Source organism: Falco cherrug, chromosome 8, assembly GCF_023634085.1.
Source record: "Falco cherrug isolate bFalChe1 chromosome 8, bFalChe1.pri, whole genome shotgun sequence".
NCBI classification, from domain to species: domain Eukaryota; kingdom Metazoa; phylum Chordata; class Aves; order Falconiformes; family Falconidae; genus Falco; species Falco cherrug.
Window position 1 is genome coordinate 47,710,881 of NC_073704.1, and position 20,395 is coordinate 47,731,275.

At 40.4% G+C, this 20,395-nt stretch overlaps 1 protein-coding gene across 1 annotated transcript in view; it reads right to left on the bottom strand.

Moving 5' to 3' along the window:
- The window catches only part of KCNIP1 (potassium voltage-gated channel interacting protein 1), a 436,769-nt gene extending 419,464 nt beyond the window's left edge, over positions 1 to 17,305 (bottom strand). Inside the window, exon 1 of the mRNA XM_027810328.2 lies at positions 16,734 to 17,305. Within this exon, the coding sequence (XP_027666129.1) occupies positions 16,734 to 16,821 (88 nt within the window). The 5' untranslated portion in view covers positions 16,822 to 17,305. The remainder of the gene's footprint in view (positions 1 to 16,733) is intronic.
- Positions 17,306 to 20,395: the final 3,090 nt, after the last annotated feature.

The window sequence follows — 20,395 nt, forward strand, 5'->3', positions numbered from 1 at the left end:
GCTTATTCATGGACTAATATAAAACACAAAATTGTAAAGTAGTTAATTATGAAACTAGAGCTCTAGAAGGACTGCAACTCTGGAATCAGGTGAGAGACAGCACCAACTTCTCCTTCAATGCCAAATCAACCTCCCCCTCTCAAACTACAGCTTGTGAGAAGAAGATTCCCCTTAAGTGAATTGAGTAAGTTTGCTGCAATTTGATCTCATGGCTGTCTAACTGCTCACCTAAAAGTCAGCTGTACTCGTGCCCTGCATGGCTGCAATAAGAACAGTCTAAGATAGGTGGGAAATGGATATCGCTCAACTTTCACTTCCTTACCCAACATAAGAGAAAGTTTGTTCTTATTGTACACCAAACAAATTAAAACCAATCAATACTCATTACAGTTAGGCATTGCGTTTTCTCTGCCAAGCACCATGAGACAGGTTTTCCTATAAAGCCTTCTTAGCAAATGAATTCTGGGTAGGGGCACAGCAGCACTAATACAAAGTTATTAAAAAGAGATGTCTCCAGCAGACAGTTTTCTTGGCTCTCTCACATTCTATTACTGGAAACTGAACAAGAAGCAAGGACAAAAATTAATGAACTAATGAATTTAGAAAGGAAACACACACATAGGTTGATAGGAAGTTTAAGTTACAGAGAAGAGATGAGGCTTTGTGATTTCAAACTCAAGGATGAATAATGAGGAAGTTAAATTATTGTTCATGCTTTACATGGAAGATAGCAACCAAGACAACTTTGTACACAGGACTTGAAACCGAGCAAATTTAAGCCATTCTTTAATTAGGACAAGGTCTTCTCTGTTAAAATGTAGGCATCTAAATTTGTAATTTCCCTAACCCCTTCCAATATCTCAAAACTGAAACATCCATTTCATAATTCTAACAGCATGAACAGATCATACAATTGTAACATTGATAGTGAAAAATGAAAAACATTAATGGTGTGCAAGTTGAAAAACTCTAAGGATATGGCATAGTATTTTCAGTGTGATATGAACTGCAGTGAACAAAGTAGAAAAAGCATAACTGTTTGTGGTTATTCCTCCGAAACCAGGCCCAAATAACAAAAAAAGCTCCTTTCTGAGATTCCATCCCATGCTATTGCTGCTCTTGTCAGAAAAGATGCCAGCTTTAATTCCTACACAGCAATAAGAATGGAGGAGCCTATACTACTGTGCTTCCAAGCACCAAAACCAGTTAATTTAAGCTGAAAAAAAATGTTTTTACACAAAGGACTTCAGAAGGAAGTGTAAAGATAGCTTACTTTAACTGTTTTACAGTTCACTAGGGCTCCTAAATCACCATGAAACTCTGTTTGCTGGCCTACAGAAACTGCATTCACCTCCTGAACATGGAGCAACAAACTTTCTTCAAGACAATAAAATAAAACCCCTACCTGAAACTGCTTTACAGAACTTTATTTGGCATGGGCAGGTTTGGGTTTTCTTGTGTTGATTTTATTGTTTAAGAAACACACAGGGTAGCATTTGATGGCTATAATGTATTGTTTAATATTAGCATAACATTGGAGCAAGGAAAAGATGTGTGTTAGTAAAGTTGCACCATGGCAACTGCCGGCATAGAGCATTTTCAAGCTTACAGTCCTTCCCCCTCCTTGGTCCCATATGCAGCTTCACCCTTTACTTTCTAATACTGCAATGTCATTACAGCATACTCCAGCATTTAAAGCCCACGTGACTCCTTTCACTTGGGGAGGCTGGTGTACCTATACCAGTTTACATACCGCTCCACTAGAAAGAGGAGTGAAAACTAGAAATATTGCCAGTACGTACATTTCTATCCCTGAGTAATCTGCGTCCTAGTATTACAGTTGTGCTACATTATGAAATGGAAGGTGTCTGTGACAGATGGTCACATCAACAACTATACCAGTAGCCTGTTAATAGCTTTATTTATCAGTATTAGAAGAAAAAACAGCAAGAATGTCGAGACATTGCTGTGGATAAGTGGAAAATGAGTCCCTTGCAACACAGAGCTTGCAGAGAGAAAGGCTTAGCAAGTGCCAGCCACAAGATTTCCAGTCATTATTTTCCTGATAAATTAAATAAGAGAGGAACCTGTGCATAATCTTGTTTAAAAAAAAAAAAAAGTTTTTCATGAAAGACATAAGCTGCTCATACCATTTTCTCTCTTTCCCAGTAAGCTCTAAATGAAGGGTAATGTCCCTTGTTGTAAGAGGCAGTCAGGAGCAGCCAGAGCCTCTCGCGTCTCACTTCTGTGAGACCTGCTGACCCAGCCCTGCTGCAAGACATAAGATTTTTTCAGGCTTTTCTTAGGCTGGAAAATGTTCCTGGCTACTGCACAGCTTTTATATCCTCTTCTCCAGTAGTGTGATGCCAGAACCCTTTATGGCTTAGGGACAGGAGGGCAAAGAGAGAGCCAAAGAGAGAGCCGGGTGCGTAGCACATTCACTTGTCAAAATGAACTCCGCAACTCTTACCAAGTCAGCATTTATTTCATTATAGCTCCTCCTTTAATACCTTAAGGCAGTAGCAAATACTTTGCTGAGTCCTTGCAAACACATCAGTGTTTTTAGCTCCCAGTTCCAGAGCAGCTTCAGCCCCAGCTCAGGTTACATAGACAAGGCTATATTTTGGTATCTGTGTTGTTGAAGCTGCAGTATTAAAACCAGCTTGTTTTTCAAAACTTATTTAGCTACTTGGGTAAGTCAATGGGAATTGTTCCAAGAAGTTTAAGGCTGCTAACAAAAGCCAATATTTGCAAAGGAGGAAGCATTTTCATTTACTGGACTCAATATTGTTGCAATAGTGGAACTCAATTTAGCTTATTTCTTTGCTTTTACAGTACTGTATTTATGCCAAACACTGAAATAAAAGGGTTTTTACTGTAAGCTGACTTATGAGAAGATGTTTTAGCGCTACATGCAGTTTTCCAATTTTGGAGCCACAGTCCATATAATTTTTTTAGTTCTTTATACTTCTGGCATCATGTTCAGAATTCAGAGCCCAGGATCTGAGGGCTGGGACAGTTGCTTCCCTTTGTCCTTTCATAAAACAGCTTGCAAGAAAACTGGGATGTTTGCTTCTTGATTTGCACAACACAAGGCATTCCTACAGCAGCATTAGCAAGCCCAATTACTAAGATGGAATGGATCAGCTTGCAATTGCCATTTGTGTACAGTGCTAGCAGTTTAGTTTGGTTTTTATTTATCTGACTACTAACTACTCACTGCTTTATATATGCACTAATACTGTGTACAGGTATTTGTTGAATATTATCAACATTTGTCATAAAAAGCATGCTAGTGCAATGTATGTTTAACTTGCTCAGAAATATCTTTTTATAAGGTAGGATGGGAGGTGAAAACATGGACTATATTATAGCACTACTGCAGCCTTATAAAGGGATATCAATGGGATTAGACAGCTGGGCAGGAGCCAGCAGCGTGCCCAGGTGGCCAAGGAGGCCAGCAGCACCCTGGCTCGTAGCCGGGACAGCGTGGCCAGCAGGGCCAGGGCAGTGCCCGTCCCCCTGTGCTCAGCACTGGTGAGGCCACCCCTCGAACCCTGGGTTCGGGTTTGGGCCCCTCACGGCCAGAGGGACATGGAGGGGCTGGAGCGTGTCCAGGGCCGGGCACGGGGCTGGGGAAGGGGCTGGGGTACAAGTGCTGGGAGGGGCGGCGGGGGGAACTGGGGGGGTTTAGTCTGGAGAAGGCTCCGGGGGGACCTTATCGCTCCCCACAGCTGCCTGACAGGGGCTGCAGGCAGGGGGGGTCGGTCTCTTCTCCAGGTAACAAGTGACAGGACAAGAGGAAATGGCCTCAGGTTGCACCAGGGGAGGTTTAGATTGGAGATTAGGAAAAATTTCTTCACAGAAAGGGTGGTCAGACATTGGACCAGGCTGCCCAGGGAGGTAGTGGAATCACCATCCCTGGAGGTGTTTAAAATAGATGTGGCACTTAGGGACATGGTTTAGTGCTGGGCTTGGCAGTGCTGGGTTAACGGTTGGACCTGATGATCTTAAAGGCCTTTTCCAACATAAATGATTCTACGATTCTAAGGTAATTATGCAAATACTTACAGAAATACTTCCCAGAGAAGCTGTGGATGCCCCATCCCTAGAAGTATTCAAGGCCAGGTTGGTTGGGGCAGGTGTTTGGCACTAAATGATCTTTAAGGTCCCTTCCAACTCAAACCATTCCATGATTCTATGAAATAAAATCATTGATAGGAAGATTTAATCAGAACAATATCACACAACCTCCTTCAACATTTCTCAAGGGACTTCCAAGTCATGTGCTGGGGGGTGTCTCTCATTTTGTCAGTTAACTGATAAAGAGTAGAATGGAGCTAAATTATAGCTCCACAACTGGAGAGGAAAGAGGGGTGTAATACATGGAAAAGGCACAGTTAAGTACTTCAACATACCGGAAAGAAACATTTAAGTCTGCAGCAAAACAAGATACTGTATACATAAGAAAGCAGCAATAAGTGGCTGGCAATCAAAGATGCTTCTGGCCACCTCACACAGCTTAATGTTATCATGGCTAGAAGGCAAAGAATAGATATTTGAGTAAACTCTTCATCTCTGCCAGATACGGCCGTTGAAAGCAGCATTGGTCAAGTTCATGAACAAGGACAAAGAAATCGAACACTTAAACATTTTTTGATCAATAGGAACATTTTCTGTGTGCTGTTCTGCAGATTTCCTCTGTGCCCATGAACTGAGTATCTCCTGCTTTAATCTAGAAGGCAACAATAAGGGCTGCAAATCTAAAGTTCATTTTATACTACTGCTAGGAGAAGCCCACGCCAAACAATTCCACATATTTCTTAAAAAGTAAAGGGGGTTTATAGTAGTTTGTTCTTTATTAAAATAAGCACTAATAGGCCTTGTAGCCACACTATAGTATTTAGAGTGTTCTTTGAAGTGTACCAGAATTTTTTTTCTTTTCAAACTAGACAATGGCTTTGTTAAAACAACAAAACCCCTACACATATAAGTTAAAGGATGTCTTGCCCAGCATGAACGCTGCTCACTGCATCCTCTTCTGCAGCTTCTGAGACTATTTTTAGATAGTCTGGAACATTTAAACTAATCCAAATGCTCATGAGTTTACTACAAGTAATCCACTTGAGTTTTAGCTTTTTAAAGGGCAATTCACCAGTTTATTTCATCTTAGGAAATACTTTACTTCAGACAGCAGCATGGAACAACTCTAGAAAATATATTAGTTCTTGAAACACGATGCTGATTTTTATTTTATTTTATTTAGTGATAGCATTCACCAGATTCCTCATCTGGAATTAAGTGCACAAATTATTTTCACATTACCATGAAAACATGTGTGGTTGTTTTTTTGTTTTTTTGGGTTTTTTTTAATCTACTTTAGATATCTCTACAAGGAGAGGTCAGAAATTTGAGTCAAACAGCAACTTGAAAGAACCGGAATCATATTCACAACAATCTAGAAATTCCTCTGAAATATCTTATTCCTTCTCTTCCTAAGATATGTAAGAAACACTGTAGTTTAGACACACGACATTATTTACCTAAAGGGAAATCAGTTTTTCAAAAATTTCCTGACATCTATCCCTTAAGACGTATAACAGTGGACAAAGGACATTAAAATACTTTCAAGGGATGAAGACTTAGAGAAATTACAAATTTCTTTTCAAATGTAAACCCAAGGTTCTTGTGTTTGGGAAATATATACACTTATCAAATATATTATCCTTTTCCTGGCACAGCGTTTACAAAACCTCACACCCAGATCTAGCAAGTTAATTTTGCTAAGGGTAGCGTTTCTTTTCTAGCAGGACATCAAGTGCCAAAATAATTAGGTCAGATCTTGAAGTGCTGCAGAGTTGTACCGCTTCACATGTCCTGGATATCAGACCACCATTTTAAGCCCCTTGCTTAACAGATCGGTGCTGCAATATTCATGTTGCTCTCAAACAGGAGAAAAATGCACTTCCAGCAAGCATCTACATGTCTATGTATCCATAATATCAAGTGTTTATTGCTGAAAGAGACTTTGTAATGCGGTATTGCCCAACTTTAAGTGCACAAAGTGTCACAAAGCACACCACCAGAAAACACATAGCCCAAAAATAAGTAGGTCTCAAACAGGTTTTAAGAGCTAGTCTTCATTATGGTTACTCTCTGTGGCATAGAAAAATACTAACCGTTAGGTTATTCTCAGATAAATTGTTTTTATGAGGACATCGATAGCCTTCAGCTATCTGGAGGCTGATTTTAGCTGAAGGCGATAGATACTGTGAGAATGCTAGAAACGCCAGGCTTTGCCACTATGCCTGTTTGTTTCTACAGCTACTGACCAGTCATTTTACAAAATTCTCATGGCTACTTATTATTTATGTAAAACACTGCAAGTACACAGAGCATTTTTCTCAAAAACCAGATCAAACACACAGGAAAGACACGGCATGTCAAATTAACTGGTGGACTAATTCCTCTGAAGGTAACAAGCGCACTCACAGGATGAGTTGTTAGCCAAGTCACAGACAGAAAAAGAAGAAAAAAAACCCTCTCACATAGCGGTCCTGAGCAGTAAAGCTCACTATAGATTCTTAGACAAGTTGGTCAAAATCTTTATCCCAAAAACTGATTATAATTCTAGTGATATCAGGGTTGTGGCTTACTGTAGTCACTATGGATCATACTTCTGCCCCTTGTACTGAGTCATTAAGAGCAAAGCAAGTATTTCTGCATAAAGCCAAAAAGATGGCCTTTCGTAAAATTTTCTTCTGTGTCTGATTCCTTGTAAAGGGATTTACCCCTCAACTTTTAAAATTCAATAGGATTTAGAGAGCCAAAGTCAAAATAAACAAATCCTGAAATGGATGTTGTTCTCAAATAATCTTTTCAGCTTTATGCCTGACAAGTCACTTTTGGTATATCAAATATAAACAAAAAAACCCCCCCAAAACCCCAGATACACAACTCCAGAAACCACAAAAAGAACTTGTGCTTAAGTTTTTGTTCTATAGAAGCTGATCCAGAGTCTAGTCCTTGCAAGTGAAGATTACCATGAAACACAGGTTGTTTCTTCCATTACCTGAGGTTATCCAACCTGCAGAAGATGTGCTACGGAAAATCCAAAACAAACCATAACAGAAGACAACAGGTTCATTCTGCCCACCTTGTATATATCACACTCAATTTTTATACCTACAGAATACCTACTTTTGTCACACACTGAGTGCATAGCAAAGCTGGGTAAGTCTGAAGATGGAATAAAACAATTAAGCTCCTACAAAAGCATTTAAAAATGCTAAATTAGGCTCTGTAAGAATGGCAGCACTCTGTCTCTGAAAAAAAGAGAGATGGACAGAAGCTTCAAGATGGCTTCAGCTCTCCACTCCCCATCCTTGCTAGGCAGAATTACTTCCTGCAGATGTACATTATCACACCCACGTCACCTGTTATGGTCTGATTTGCTGTACTCTATCAGAAGCAGTTCTTGGTTTAAATATTTCCTTGCTTGTGCTATTAGCTGCATAATAGGCAACAATATTTAATAAGCATTTAAGGCTTGAATTCCCCCTTCCCCCAACTTCCTAAACAATCCCAAAGACTGTTAAAAGTATTCGTAGCTCTGTGCCCCCTTGTTTATTTGCATACTATAGCTTGTCAGATAAGTTTGTCTAATATTGTCATTTCTTCCTCTTATAAAGACAAATGCACAGCTTGTTTATCACAGCTGCCTTCACAAGACAGCCCATGGTCTTGATGATTTACCTCTCCATGAAATACTGCAAATATATTCAGTTTGTAATGGTGATTTTGCAGAGTAATGTTCACATTCCAAATGTTTCTTCTGTTTTCCTGTATTTATGAGAAGACAGAAATCTCACAAAAAGCAGAATTATTTCCAAGATGAACATAAGGCACAGCATGAGGTATTTCCCTATAAATTCAAATGCCAGCCCTCAATACAAACAGCACTCCTTTAAGTTTCTGGAGTGATTCGCATCACTACAACTGCATGAGTGAGAACTTTTGAGAACTGAAAGGACCCTAGTTATCACAGCTCACCATGCTGCCAATAACAATCACTGCAGCATCCTGAGTTACCATCTGCAGTATGGATTACATTTATACAATGCTTTCATTCATTGAATCTCAAATTGCTTCTCATGAAACAAGTGATAAAATTCTTTTCAGAGCATCAACATAAACACAGAATTCAACAACTGGGGAGCTTGCAAACATTTTCAGACCCAAGTCAAAAACCTGTGACATTTATGACTTTCCCTAAAGTACATAACCTGAAGAACTGCTACTCCTTGTACACATAGAATGCAACAGGTATGGGATTAAAAAACCAACACCCCCCCCCCCAAAACCCAAAAATCATCACAGCAAAAATACCCAAACCTTTAAGTAGGAAATAGAGAAGTCTATCTTACTTTTTATGCCTTTGAAAGCTTCAAGCTAACTTTTTTATGCTTGGAAATGTGGTTTTCATTTTTGTTGGCCTCCTCTTAGACTGAATCTTATTCAACTTCTGTCAACAGACAGCTGAAGTTTTACTACTTCAAGGGGGTGTGACAAGAGCCATATTTTATAGTATTAGGCTAAGCACTTTGATGTAGAACATGTCATGATCATTTCTTTAAACTAACATGTTTACCTCTACCAATATACAAACGATAAAGATCTCTCACACTTTGTATTCTCAGTTCATTCCAGGAACCCACGCAAACATTGGAATGTTGGTGTACTATCAGAGGCTTATCCTGCTTAGAGTCATCACTAGCTTTATTGTGCAGTAGTAATAATGCTTTATCATGGGTAACCATGGGGAGTTGTGAATTTAAAAGTCTAAACCAGACTATTCCACTCTAAGAATGGCTATGTATGTTTTCATTATTCTTTGGAAGACAGATGATCTATTGTGTTTATCATTTACTCTAAAGCAGACACTCAAACTGCAAAGTAACAGCAACACGTTTGTGAGTACTTATGTTAAAGCGTGCATATTTCACCGGAATACTGCCCCACACCATCATCCTCCATTATCATCTTCCCAACTGAATGTACAAAAACACTTTAAGAGAATGATATTTCCAGGTGCTTATTAATTTCACTTGTAGCCAACACACACTTTAATTTAGACTGGATAACATATGCAATACTGTTGTGAATTATTGCCTTAATCAAAACATTATGCAACACATTCACCTGAAGCATACAACATTTTGGCAATAAAACCCATAGACAAGACAATAAATAAAAAATAAATGATATTTATAGCAAAACTATGAGGGTGTAGACCAAAAAAACCCCAGAACATGTCACCTTCAACAGCAGATTATATGGAAATACAGCCAATTCAAAGACATGTTTTAAACCATATTTGTTTGATGAAGACTGACACCGTTATTGCAGGGTCTGAAAACATGACAGAACAATTTCAGGCAACTGAAGTATTCCATTACTTACATTGCTTTCAGGTGAGTTTCTATGCAAGTAAAACTGGATCCACAGAGACGAATAAGTTTCTTGATCCTTACCTTGAAATCCACTCCTGCTAGTGACCCTGCATCCAGTGACAAAGTAAATATTTTAAAAGTGTGATAGTCAGAAGCCCATAAAGAAGAGGAAAATGGCACAGCCCTGTTAGCAGGAAAGCTGCAAGAGGGACAGAGAAAGGCAGAGCAGTCCCACAGTTAGTGCCTCAATCACAGGTGTTCCAGATCACCACTGCTATATAATCACCTCTATAAACTGGCGCAGCTTGAGCAGAACAGCTCCACCCAAACCCCTGAAACATGGTCACCCCTACCTGGCTAATTCCTAATTCACTTTGGCTGGTGAGGGGGGTTAAAATTCCTGGGATTCTTGAACTAGACTTGAACTAGGGCACCAAGAATCTTTCTTTGGAGTTCACATGATTTTCCTCACACTTAGCAACAGCTTTGACGCATCTATTCATAGCTAGAACATGAAGGAAGCAGACAAGAGTTTAAGAGCGCCTTTATCATCCACTTTTCTATGTAGATTTAGTCTTTGTTTCCTTGCTTCACAGGCTGAGTTAGGAAAGTAGTTTCAGTATATGATGGTTGCTGTTCCACTGAGTAAAACACACATCCATCATGAAAGAAGTGCAGTATGTGTTCATTACGTCTCCCATTACCCAGTTTAAACATGACTCTAGCTGAAATAATGCAGAACCAAACATCTGCTTTTCCAGGTACAAAGATTTTAAAATGGCAAAACACCATTGTATCATTAAAAATAAAGAAAGCATTAGAAAAATGCCATGCCATTTTTGCACATCTGAGAGACACACTTACTTAAAAGTTGAAGGTGCCACTCAATCTCAAAGCCAGGCAAGTTAAACACTTGTTCTTTACTAGATTTTTAAATGTTTAGGGACAATTCTCAGATTGAAATAGATTAAAATGGTATTAATTTTGCTAGATGCAATTATGTAAATTATATAACAAGGTTTTATTTTTACACTCTCAAAACTCTATTTTGGCTTTACAAGATGAGCACCTCATCAAGCCTGCAGCAGCAATTTCTCTCTCACTCTGTAATGTAAGGCTACTGTACCACGTCTGCCATTTACAAAAGAAAGCATTCAATCACTCCGATTTTAAACCTCAGACTACTTTACTTCTAGTTATTGGCATTAAATGTACTCCTCTCACGTGCCCTGCAAGCCAAATGTTGTGAAACGCTCATTACAAAGAATGACATTAGAAGTTAAAGCCAGCTGAGAAGTGAAAGTCAAATTATATATGCATGCTACTGGTTTTTAGTAAAGCTGTGCAAATGTGGAACAAGTTGTCCATGAATATTCATTCCAATTACATCACAAGCTTAAATGCTGCTATAGTTAAAATTTCCCCATGCCTGCTTTCCATTACATTACCATCTTTGAGCCCTACTAATCATATCAAAACAACAAAAACAAAGGTTTAAGAACAGGAATCCCACAAATACCATCATAAAGAATAGTCGACAGAATTTCATTTGCTTCCCTAACAATGGGATTCCTGCTTAGGAAACAAGTTAGCTTTACCAGGCACCCAGCATGGAGTAGAAACACCACTGCTTGTTTTGTTGTTAGCACCAAGGTGATCAACATTTGAACACACTCTACAGACCAGGAGTAATTAATAAAGAAACTTGCAGAATATAGCCCAAACCAAACAGTCGACTGGCAGCTCAAGACTAGTTTCTGAGCACAGAAGAGATGTACAAGTGTTACCTTATTGTTACCCTTTAGTACTGTGTTATTGGAGATAAAACTACATCTTAAAATTACACTTCATGTGTTAATTAAAGCTATTTTTACAATTATTTAATACATGCTAGTACCCAGTTATGTCAAGCCATCTTCAGAAGTTATCTGTTTACACTTACTACCATTCATTAGGTGGACATTATTATGGTCCATTAGGTCAAAATATACTGTGGCATGTTCATTTTACACCATTTTAAATGACAAAACCTACATGTACAATTAGCATATCAATACAGCTACAGCATGGGTCAGAATTCTTTCTTCAGCCCACCAATTATGAGAAGAAAAAAAAAAAGGGGGGGGGGGGGGGGGGGGGGGGGGAAGAGAGAAAAAACACCAAACCCAACCAAAAAAAGCCCCTACACACAATAGGATGCCAAATTTTCCTAAGTTGTTCCAGTGCTATAGAATCCAACATGATTACTTTATTGATTTTAAATTTTTTTATTAGAGAATCTGCAGATTAATCCATCAGTTATGCAAAAAAATATATACTTATTATTATATCTTGCTCCTGATGAAAGACAGAAGTGAAATGTGTGTACATACATGGCTCAAGTGGTACATACTTTGTGGAAAAAAAAAAGATTTATTTGTAGTTCATTTTTCATAGACATAAAACATGTGTAACATGCCAAACAGAGGTATATTTTGCTTTGTGGGTCAAAGATTCATCAGTATGGAGAAAATATAACTAGATATGCTGGGTTTTTAAAAAGCAAAACAAGAACCACAGACACACCACGCAAGAGTTCCTACCAGCCACGTAGTAAAATTGGAGAGCTTCACTGGGGAGAGTTTTGGATCAGGTTCTGAACTGTGAGGCTTCAGCAGTTGTGGACTTCTCTCTAAAGATGCACAGTGAAGACTCTTACTCTGCCCGTTATAGTGGCAGTCCTTTTCTAACTGGGGCTTTACACCAGCATCTTCTGCACAGAAACCCTCACTTACTTTTCAGGACCACCTGGAAAACGTGGATAAGCTCTAATCCCACTCTAACAGCATGTTATTAACCTGGCTTCTGTACAGTTTCCTTATTAAAAGGACATTTAAAACACTCAGAAAAGTTCTGTAAAGAAAGAACAGACACAAAAGGCTTTTAGAAGAGCCCTCTGAATCAGAGCTTCTCTAAATTTGAAGGAATAGCCAGAACTCAAGGGCTGAAAGTAAGCTATGCAGCAGCAGGAGAATCCAAGTACATTTTTGTATTCCACACAGGTGCAGTAACCACAGCATCACTTGAACAAATGTTAAACCTTCCTGGGTCTTTAGGACATCTAGTAACATCTACTCTACCCTTGCTTTTTCAGACACTGGAGACATGAAGACAAACCTAATGCAGTGCCAGTATGCTCTGAAGGAACAAGATTAACTTTCACTAAGAGGAGACAGAGCCTGTGTATTACTAAAAGGGACCATGCATTTTCCTTACCATCTCACAAGACTAACTAATTTGGATTGACAAAGCAGCAGCAAAACAGACCACACTTCTGTAAAACAGAATACTTTCATGCAGAGGGAGGCTGTGGGGAGAGCAAGATGTTTTAAGACTTTATCGCTGCAGTGGAACAGACAATTAGGCAATTAAAACTAAGAAAATGGACAAATTACCAGTTGCAGATGAACTGCACTGCAGAACAGAGATGGGAGAAACAAGAAAACAGAAATGAGAGCCTTTGGCAAGCATTTTAATAGCATGACTAAAAGAGGGGCAGCTTGGGAACAAAGGTGAAAGGATAGTTAATTTGCAGAATCTTATCAGCTTTTGCAAAGGAACATTTTTGAAAGAGCTAGTGCCAGAAATAATCTTTGTATTCTTGCATTGAAATTTATAACACATTAATAGAAATCCAAGAGGTCTCATGCCAGCTTCATTTTTGGTCACTCAGCAAGGTCCTCCTGTACTAGGTTTTTAATTACATTAGCAATATCTTCACACTCACAGAGAGACTTGTAGTTTAATCATTCTGCTCAATAGGAAACCCCCAACAAACTCATTCTTACCATCCCTACTTGCTCCCAGGGTGTGGAGAATGAACTACTATTTCACACACCACAGTAGAGGTTATGTGAAAGCACACCCAAACCTCGCACAAAACATTTCTACCACCACCACCACCACTTCGAGGCAACTTTGGTAAAAGTGCTGCTGATCACACACTGTCCATCACCAGGGTAACCCACTTCTAAAAGCCTTTTCTGGACTCTTCCCTGCAAGTGCTAGACCTCCATCCAAGCCAAGAAGCAGAATAAGGGAGTTACTCTTCTTCCACCAGCTGCATACTTCATATGCTTCAACTAGCATATTTTCTTTACCACATGCATCTTACTACACAAAGCTCTTGGTGGAAGAGGCCTTCTTTTGCACAGCAGCAGACACCTCTGCCACTAAATTTTTCCAAATAAGAGCACAGTGAGAAGGAACCTAGCAAAATTTGCTAGTCCAGCTCTGCAGAGATACCAGCTATGAACTTCTTGGCTTACAACCTCATAGATTTGCTGCAGCTCAGATTTAAATCAGGACACACCAACCTGGCTGGTGACCATTCGGGGTTAGCAGGTGTGCCTATTCCCTCACTGCAGACTGCAGTGAGAGGCTGTTGTCTCATCACACCCTGTTGCAAAATGATTTTATAGCTGCAGCTCAGACAGTATCATTTTATTACTGTAAATAATCAAGGGGACAGAAAAATGCTATTATTAAGACAAGTAGAAGCCATAGAGCACAGCTAAGGACTACATCTCACTGAACTGTGGAATATCTGCCACCACAATAACACTCAAAGATAGAAGCATAAGAAAATAAAGGATCTTGTGCCTCACATTTTATTTTTACTTTAAACACTTTTTACAAGGAAAATAAAGAACATTAATAAGTACGAAGGAAAATAGGCAGGATTGGGATGAAGAACACAGGATTTTGCTTGAACATTCAAGAGCATGTATATGGTCTAAGTTTAAAACCCTACAATAATAGCAACATACAACAGTTTCTATTTCTTGGCTTAACATACACCATTTTTACTAGAAGAAATACTAAACAATCAGCTCTGGGATAAATATACAAACCTCAACACTTTAAAAAAAAATAAATATTCAAGACTCCTGAGCAAGATTTCTAATGTTTTTCTTTCTAGTTATGAGTTTCATAGGTAATGATACGGAAACATTTATTTTAATTACAGCAGGTCTTTGATATCTATGCAACAAACTCATTCATACAGTTTATTCCTTCCTCAGTCTGGTTATTCCAGTTCAAAACACAAGCAGCTGACTAGGAGAAAAAAAAAGTTTAACAGACTTTTAAATGCTTTGAATCCTAGGAAGCCACCCTTATCTAATTCAAGCAGCTTGAAATGAGACATTGCCACAGGAAAGATGTGGGTAAAACTGTACAATACCATTGCATTGGCCGCAAAGACAATGATGGCACAACGGCAGCATCTTTCAGAAGAAAGGGTGGGGATGGGAAGCAGGCCTTGGACCATTCATACTCCCATTTCTAGCTCTCCATATGTGTTATTCTACTGTCAGACTCAAACATTGATGTATCCCTTTGCCAAAGCAAGGCAAGCAGTAGAGGCACAAGGGCTACTTGAAAACTCCACAATAGATGAACTGCTCTAGATGAGCACATGGGGAAACACTACAAGACCACAGGTTTCTGCTTGCCTTAAGGGGAGCTCAAGCAAACAGCACAAAGTTTATTGTCAATAACTTGTGACTAAAGCAGTCTACACCCTACATTCTATTATCTTCTGAAAAAAGCACAAATAAATTACACCAAATACACCATACATACATGCTATAGTAGATAAGGTCTTGCAGATAGCATCCTACCACTACTTTCTCTTCCCTACCATTTGTGAAAGTAATTTCTTTTGCTATATTTTCTTCTGTGATTTTCTCTTTTGTTTTTAATATTAAAAAGACATCTTGGCATTAATCATGAATTATAACCAACATCAGACAGCTTTTTCCTGTGACAGACTTTTACAAGTTTTTAATCTTTCCTCTGCTGGTGTTTGACAGCCTATGGATGATGGGGGCAGGGGCAAGTGGAAGAAGAATAATTAAATACAAAAAGATGCAATTTAAAACCAGTTTTTACTTTAAAGACAACCAACTTGTCCAGCATTCCTTATGTGAAACAGATATTTTCTTGTGTAGATTTCTTTTGAAAACCAGTAAGGTTAATATGAGAATGCTGTCTCAGAACTGTTATTTCTTTTCCAGAGAGACAGATTGAATATATTTCCCCAGTTTCTACAAAAGGAAGCTGCACGCTGCACTTAACAGTTCTTGGCACTTTCACATTTGCTATTTTAAAAGTCACCTCAGCCTGCTTCAGTTTATCCTAGGAAACAACTTAAACATTAAAATTCATGCAGGAGCACATGTGCTGCAGGCAGCCAACACAGCCACAGAACTACAAGGATTATAACTTACCTGAAAAAGAAATGCTTCATTTTTGCTCCTCGATTATGAACACATTAAAAAAAGCTACAGACTTTATATTTAAAAAACCCACATCATGGCACAGACTCTTCAGCCTTATATGAATCTCTCTACTAATAACTTAATCCGGACTGTATTATCAATTCCAAACAAAAGTAACAAAAAATAAATCACATCCCCTCCAACCACACACACACCCCTGCAGAAGTTTGACCCTCACCTAAACATTGTCCACATTTCAACAGGCAAGCAGCAGTCAAGCATAATGTTGCTTATTATTGTCAGGAGTTCCCAACCAGATCACCAGTACTCATTTAACCAGCTGCCATAGGTGGTGCTGAAAAGTATCATCACAAAAGGAACAACCAACAAAAACTTACCTCGGTGCACCACTACAGGAACTACTAAACTTCCAAACAAGAAGAGAGGATTTGTTTTTTTAATTGTTTGATTTTAGTGAAGAGGACAGCATAAATAATTTTGGTACTGTTCCACCTGCCACATAGTAAGGCACACAGGGTGTGTAGGTGACAAGCAAAACTTAAATAAACAAAAGGTACTCAAAGGCATACCTAGATTATGAGCCAAGGTACGCGCATGCTTCAAACAAGCAGAAACACTGAAGTAGAAAATGACACAGAGAAGTACCAGTTACTGACAGCTATGAAGTCTTCAATTTTTGAAGCTGCACATCAGCTTTCAGAAGCACATTTCCGAACACATTGAAATAGCCCGCTACAGTTGTGGGCTATGTCAGATTGACAAATACAGGTTACAAACTACACAAGTTAGAAACAATTACATAAGGCTTTACAGCATAGCTCCAGTGTTCGCTGCACACAGCAACTTCTTTCAGAGCAGTCAGTTCCCAGAATTAAACGAGAACGCCACTGAAGAGACAATAATAAACTCTATCACAAACCTCCTTAAAGGCTACAAAACTCCCCACACAAAGCTAACAGCAGAGAAGAACGATATGAACTAAAATGTTTTCTCTTACCTTTGCTGAGAGTGCCTGTGATGAGATTAAAAATAGTCTGGGCAAATTTGACAATCCCATGCTTGCATCTCTTTGAACAACCGCTCATGGTTCAAAAGGGTAGAAATGCTCTTCTCTCTTATAAAGTCCAGGTATGACAAAAAAATAAAAAAGCAAGTCCTTTACAAAGTTGAGACGACAGTTTGTGCAATGCACATAACTCTGCTCTCATGCACTAAAGCACCAGCCTCTGCACGGAGATTTGCCTCTCTGAAGCTACTAGGAAAGATTGCAGTGGAGAAATTTGCATCCCCTTTTTGTTAAAGGTATAGCTCTCCCCTTCAGCCTCTCCACTGTGATTGCACATGCATGCCGCGGTGCCCTGATGGAAGTTGCTAAGCACAGGCAACACCTCAGCCAGGCAGGGAAGGAGGAGGGATTTGCTTCACCAGGCTTTGCAGCCTGCCATGCCGGGCACTGGTAATGCAGCAATCAATGCTGGAGTCACAGGGTGGTGACTGCTGCAAGAAAAAGAAGCTGCTGTTTGAAGACCCTTTTCTTGGTTCTCTTTTCCAGCTGATTTCAATGAAGCTGCCAATTTTACTCCCATCAGGCCCAAAGGAACCAGAAAATTCTACCAACACTGTACTTGCACTTTACACATAGAAGGCTGCAGGGGATTCCTCTGCAAAACCTGCCAGAAGTAGAAAAGCAAAGCTGCACTCAGAAAAAGTCCCTTTTAATATTACCAGCTTAGACGCTGCTCAGCTGGGTATTTGCTCAACACTCAGGGATGTGTCAGTCAGGCTCCTAGAGCCTGCGGGGCTTATGCTCACACCTCTGTGCAGCACAGCACTGTTTAATACCTTTACTTTTTACACACTACCTCATGTTGTGCTTGTCCGATGCACACAAGGCTCCCTCTTACCATGTACCGTGAGTTTATCCCCTAGCAACAGCCACAGCTCTGGCTTCTTCACTTCAGTCAATTATTTCTGCGTGCCTGGAATACTTTTAATAAAAAGACTTGATGTGTCCAGCAGCAAAGCAGAAGTTGCCTCAGAGCTTCAACCCCACCTGAGCACTGAGTCGGGCATCTTCAGGCTTTCATTCATACTGAAGACCTCTCAGATGTTTTTAAACAACTCCCAAAATGCCGTATTTGCTTGTCGCAGGGTAGGTTACAAAGCAGATTAGCTCAGGCTTCAGTTCACACCCAGCTGCCACTTGTTAGATGACTTGATCAGCCCTGTCTCTGACACAGCCACCTGGAGCCAGCCATCACGTCTGAGCAGCAACAGCTGAGTCTTCTGCCTTAGCTGAGAAACAAGCACAACAAACAGCTTTTCACTTCAGGGAACAACGATAATCCCTTTTGCTCAGGGGGCACTAACCTGCTTTGCAGTATAACTTACATCCCTCTCAGGCAAAATTCAGGGCTTTGTCAAATGGTTCACCTTGCTTTGAGACAGGCAACTGCCTGCCCTTCGCGCCTGGAAGCACCCTAGCCCTCCTCCTCCTCCCCTCACATGGGCGCTCCTGCCCTCCTCCTCCCCAGGCACCCCTGTGCCATGCAGCTGCTCACCATCTCCTCAGGGCTGCTCAGAGAGGCTTCACACTGCCTCATTTTACCTCAGAAAAAGGTACTTTGACACATAAAAACTGACATACAGACAAAATTACTTCAGTAATAGCCACCATGAAGCTCATGCCCGGGCTGTCACTCCCAAGCTGAGCTGTCAGGCACTGGAAGTTTTGCTGCTCACTGGCTTCCACCCAGTTGCCTCTAGCCTTAAATACCTAACATTCAGTTTCAGTTTTTTTCAGATTTAATAGTTCTCAAATTTGGAAAATTTCCAAAAAGCTTCAATGGAAACATTCTGTAGAAAGCAGGTGTGAGCTCACAAGGATGGCTGAGCCTGGTGGCGGGAGGCCGGCAGGGCCCCACACGGACATCCCCTGGGGCTGCGGCCTCCGCCTCGGGGTTGTACTCCCACACAACCTTTCATGTAAATTTTCTGTAAATCTATCAAAAAAATCTTCTCTTCCCTTTATTACGCTCGGCAGAGCCAAAGCCAGCCAGCTGAGTGCTCAGAACCTGCCCTTTGAGGCACAGGATGTTGAGTACTGAGGCCAGCCCTCCGTGGGGCACTGCAGGTGGAGGAGAGAAGCCGGGTCCCTACTGCCGCCAAATCCTCCCCCTGGATTGCAGCAAACACCCAAAGGTCTTGTGGTTCCTGCCACCCTCACCTCCACACAGCCCAGAGCCTTTGTTACACAGGGCTTCCCCATCTCAGAGGTGATTACGTTAGTGGGGACTCTCTGTCCAAGGTTATTAGTGGGAAACTTGAGGCAGAGGTTAAATACATTGCTGAACCTTGTCAGAAACATATGACTGAATAGAGAGTGGCATGGGTTTCAGGTGTAAAGTAATATTTCTGCCCTCTACACCACAAATTTCCAACCAGTAAGGTAAACAGTACAGAGTGATGTGAAGATGGAGAGTGGGAAAGGAGGTGGAGGGGATGTGTTGAAAAAGCCAAAAGCCACTTTTCTCTGGACCATTCTTGGCTTCATAACCTTTGCTGACTACACAAAATGAATGGCAGATTTGTGGGAAACACAGTACTAAGTAACTCCTTCATAAAGCCATCTCAAGGCTGTCCTTCATTCCCAGAGATCTAATTCAAAGTTGGAAATGTGATTCTTTAAAAGAAAAAATAAATTGTAATAAGGCAGTAAAACGTCAATAGGGAAATCAAGGAGTCAGCAGGTTGCTAATTAGTATATCTCTGTATATCTCTGTATAAAAGGTTTGCAGCATGTTTAATTGCATTTATATATATACATCGTGATATAATTTGGGGTGGGAATGTAGGGCAATGGACATAACAAGAGCTAGGAGTTGTATTAATGGAAGTAATGGAAACTGAGAGGTCTTACATAGTTGGGAGAAGAAAACTGTGTCATATCCCAGATAGCACTTTAAGTGTCCCTAACACCCTAATTTCACACAGAGAATGAGAGTTCTTCTTGGACATCCATTTACCTCTCTTGGCCCATATGTTGTAGTTTAACCCCAGACAGCAGCTAAGTCCCGTACAGCCACTCACTCACTCCCCCCACAGCGGGATAGGGGAGATAATTGGAAGGGTAAAAGTGAGAAGGCTCATGGGTTGAGATAAAGACAGTTCAATAGGTAAAGCAAAATCTGTGCACACAAGCAAAACAAATCAAGGAATTTGTTCACCACTTCCCACCAGCAGGCAGGTGCTCAGCCATTTCCAGGACAGCAGGGCTGCGTCACACCTAACAGTTACTTGGGAAGACAAATGCCACCACTCCAAATGTCCCCTCCCTTCTTCCTTCTTCCCCCAGCTTTGTATAGCGAGCATGATGTCATACGGTGTGAAATATCCCTTGGGTCAGTTGGGGTCAGCTGTCACAGCTTTTTCCTCTCCCAATCCTTGTGTACCCCCAGTCTACTCACTGGCAAGGTGGGGTGAGGAGCAGCAAAGGCCTTGGCTCTGTGTAAGCACCCCTCAGCAATAAGGGAAACATCCCTGTCTTATCAACAGTTTCCAGCACAAATCCAAAACACAACCCCATGCTAGCTACTGTGAAAAAAGTTAACTCTATCCCAGCCAAAACCAGCACACCCATACCACACAGGGGAAAACGGG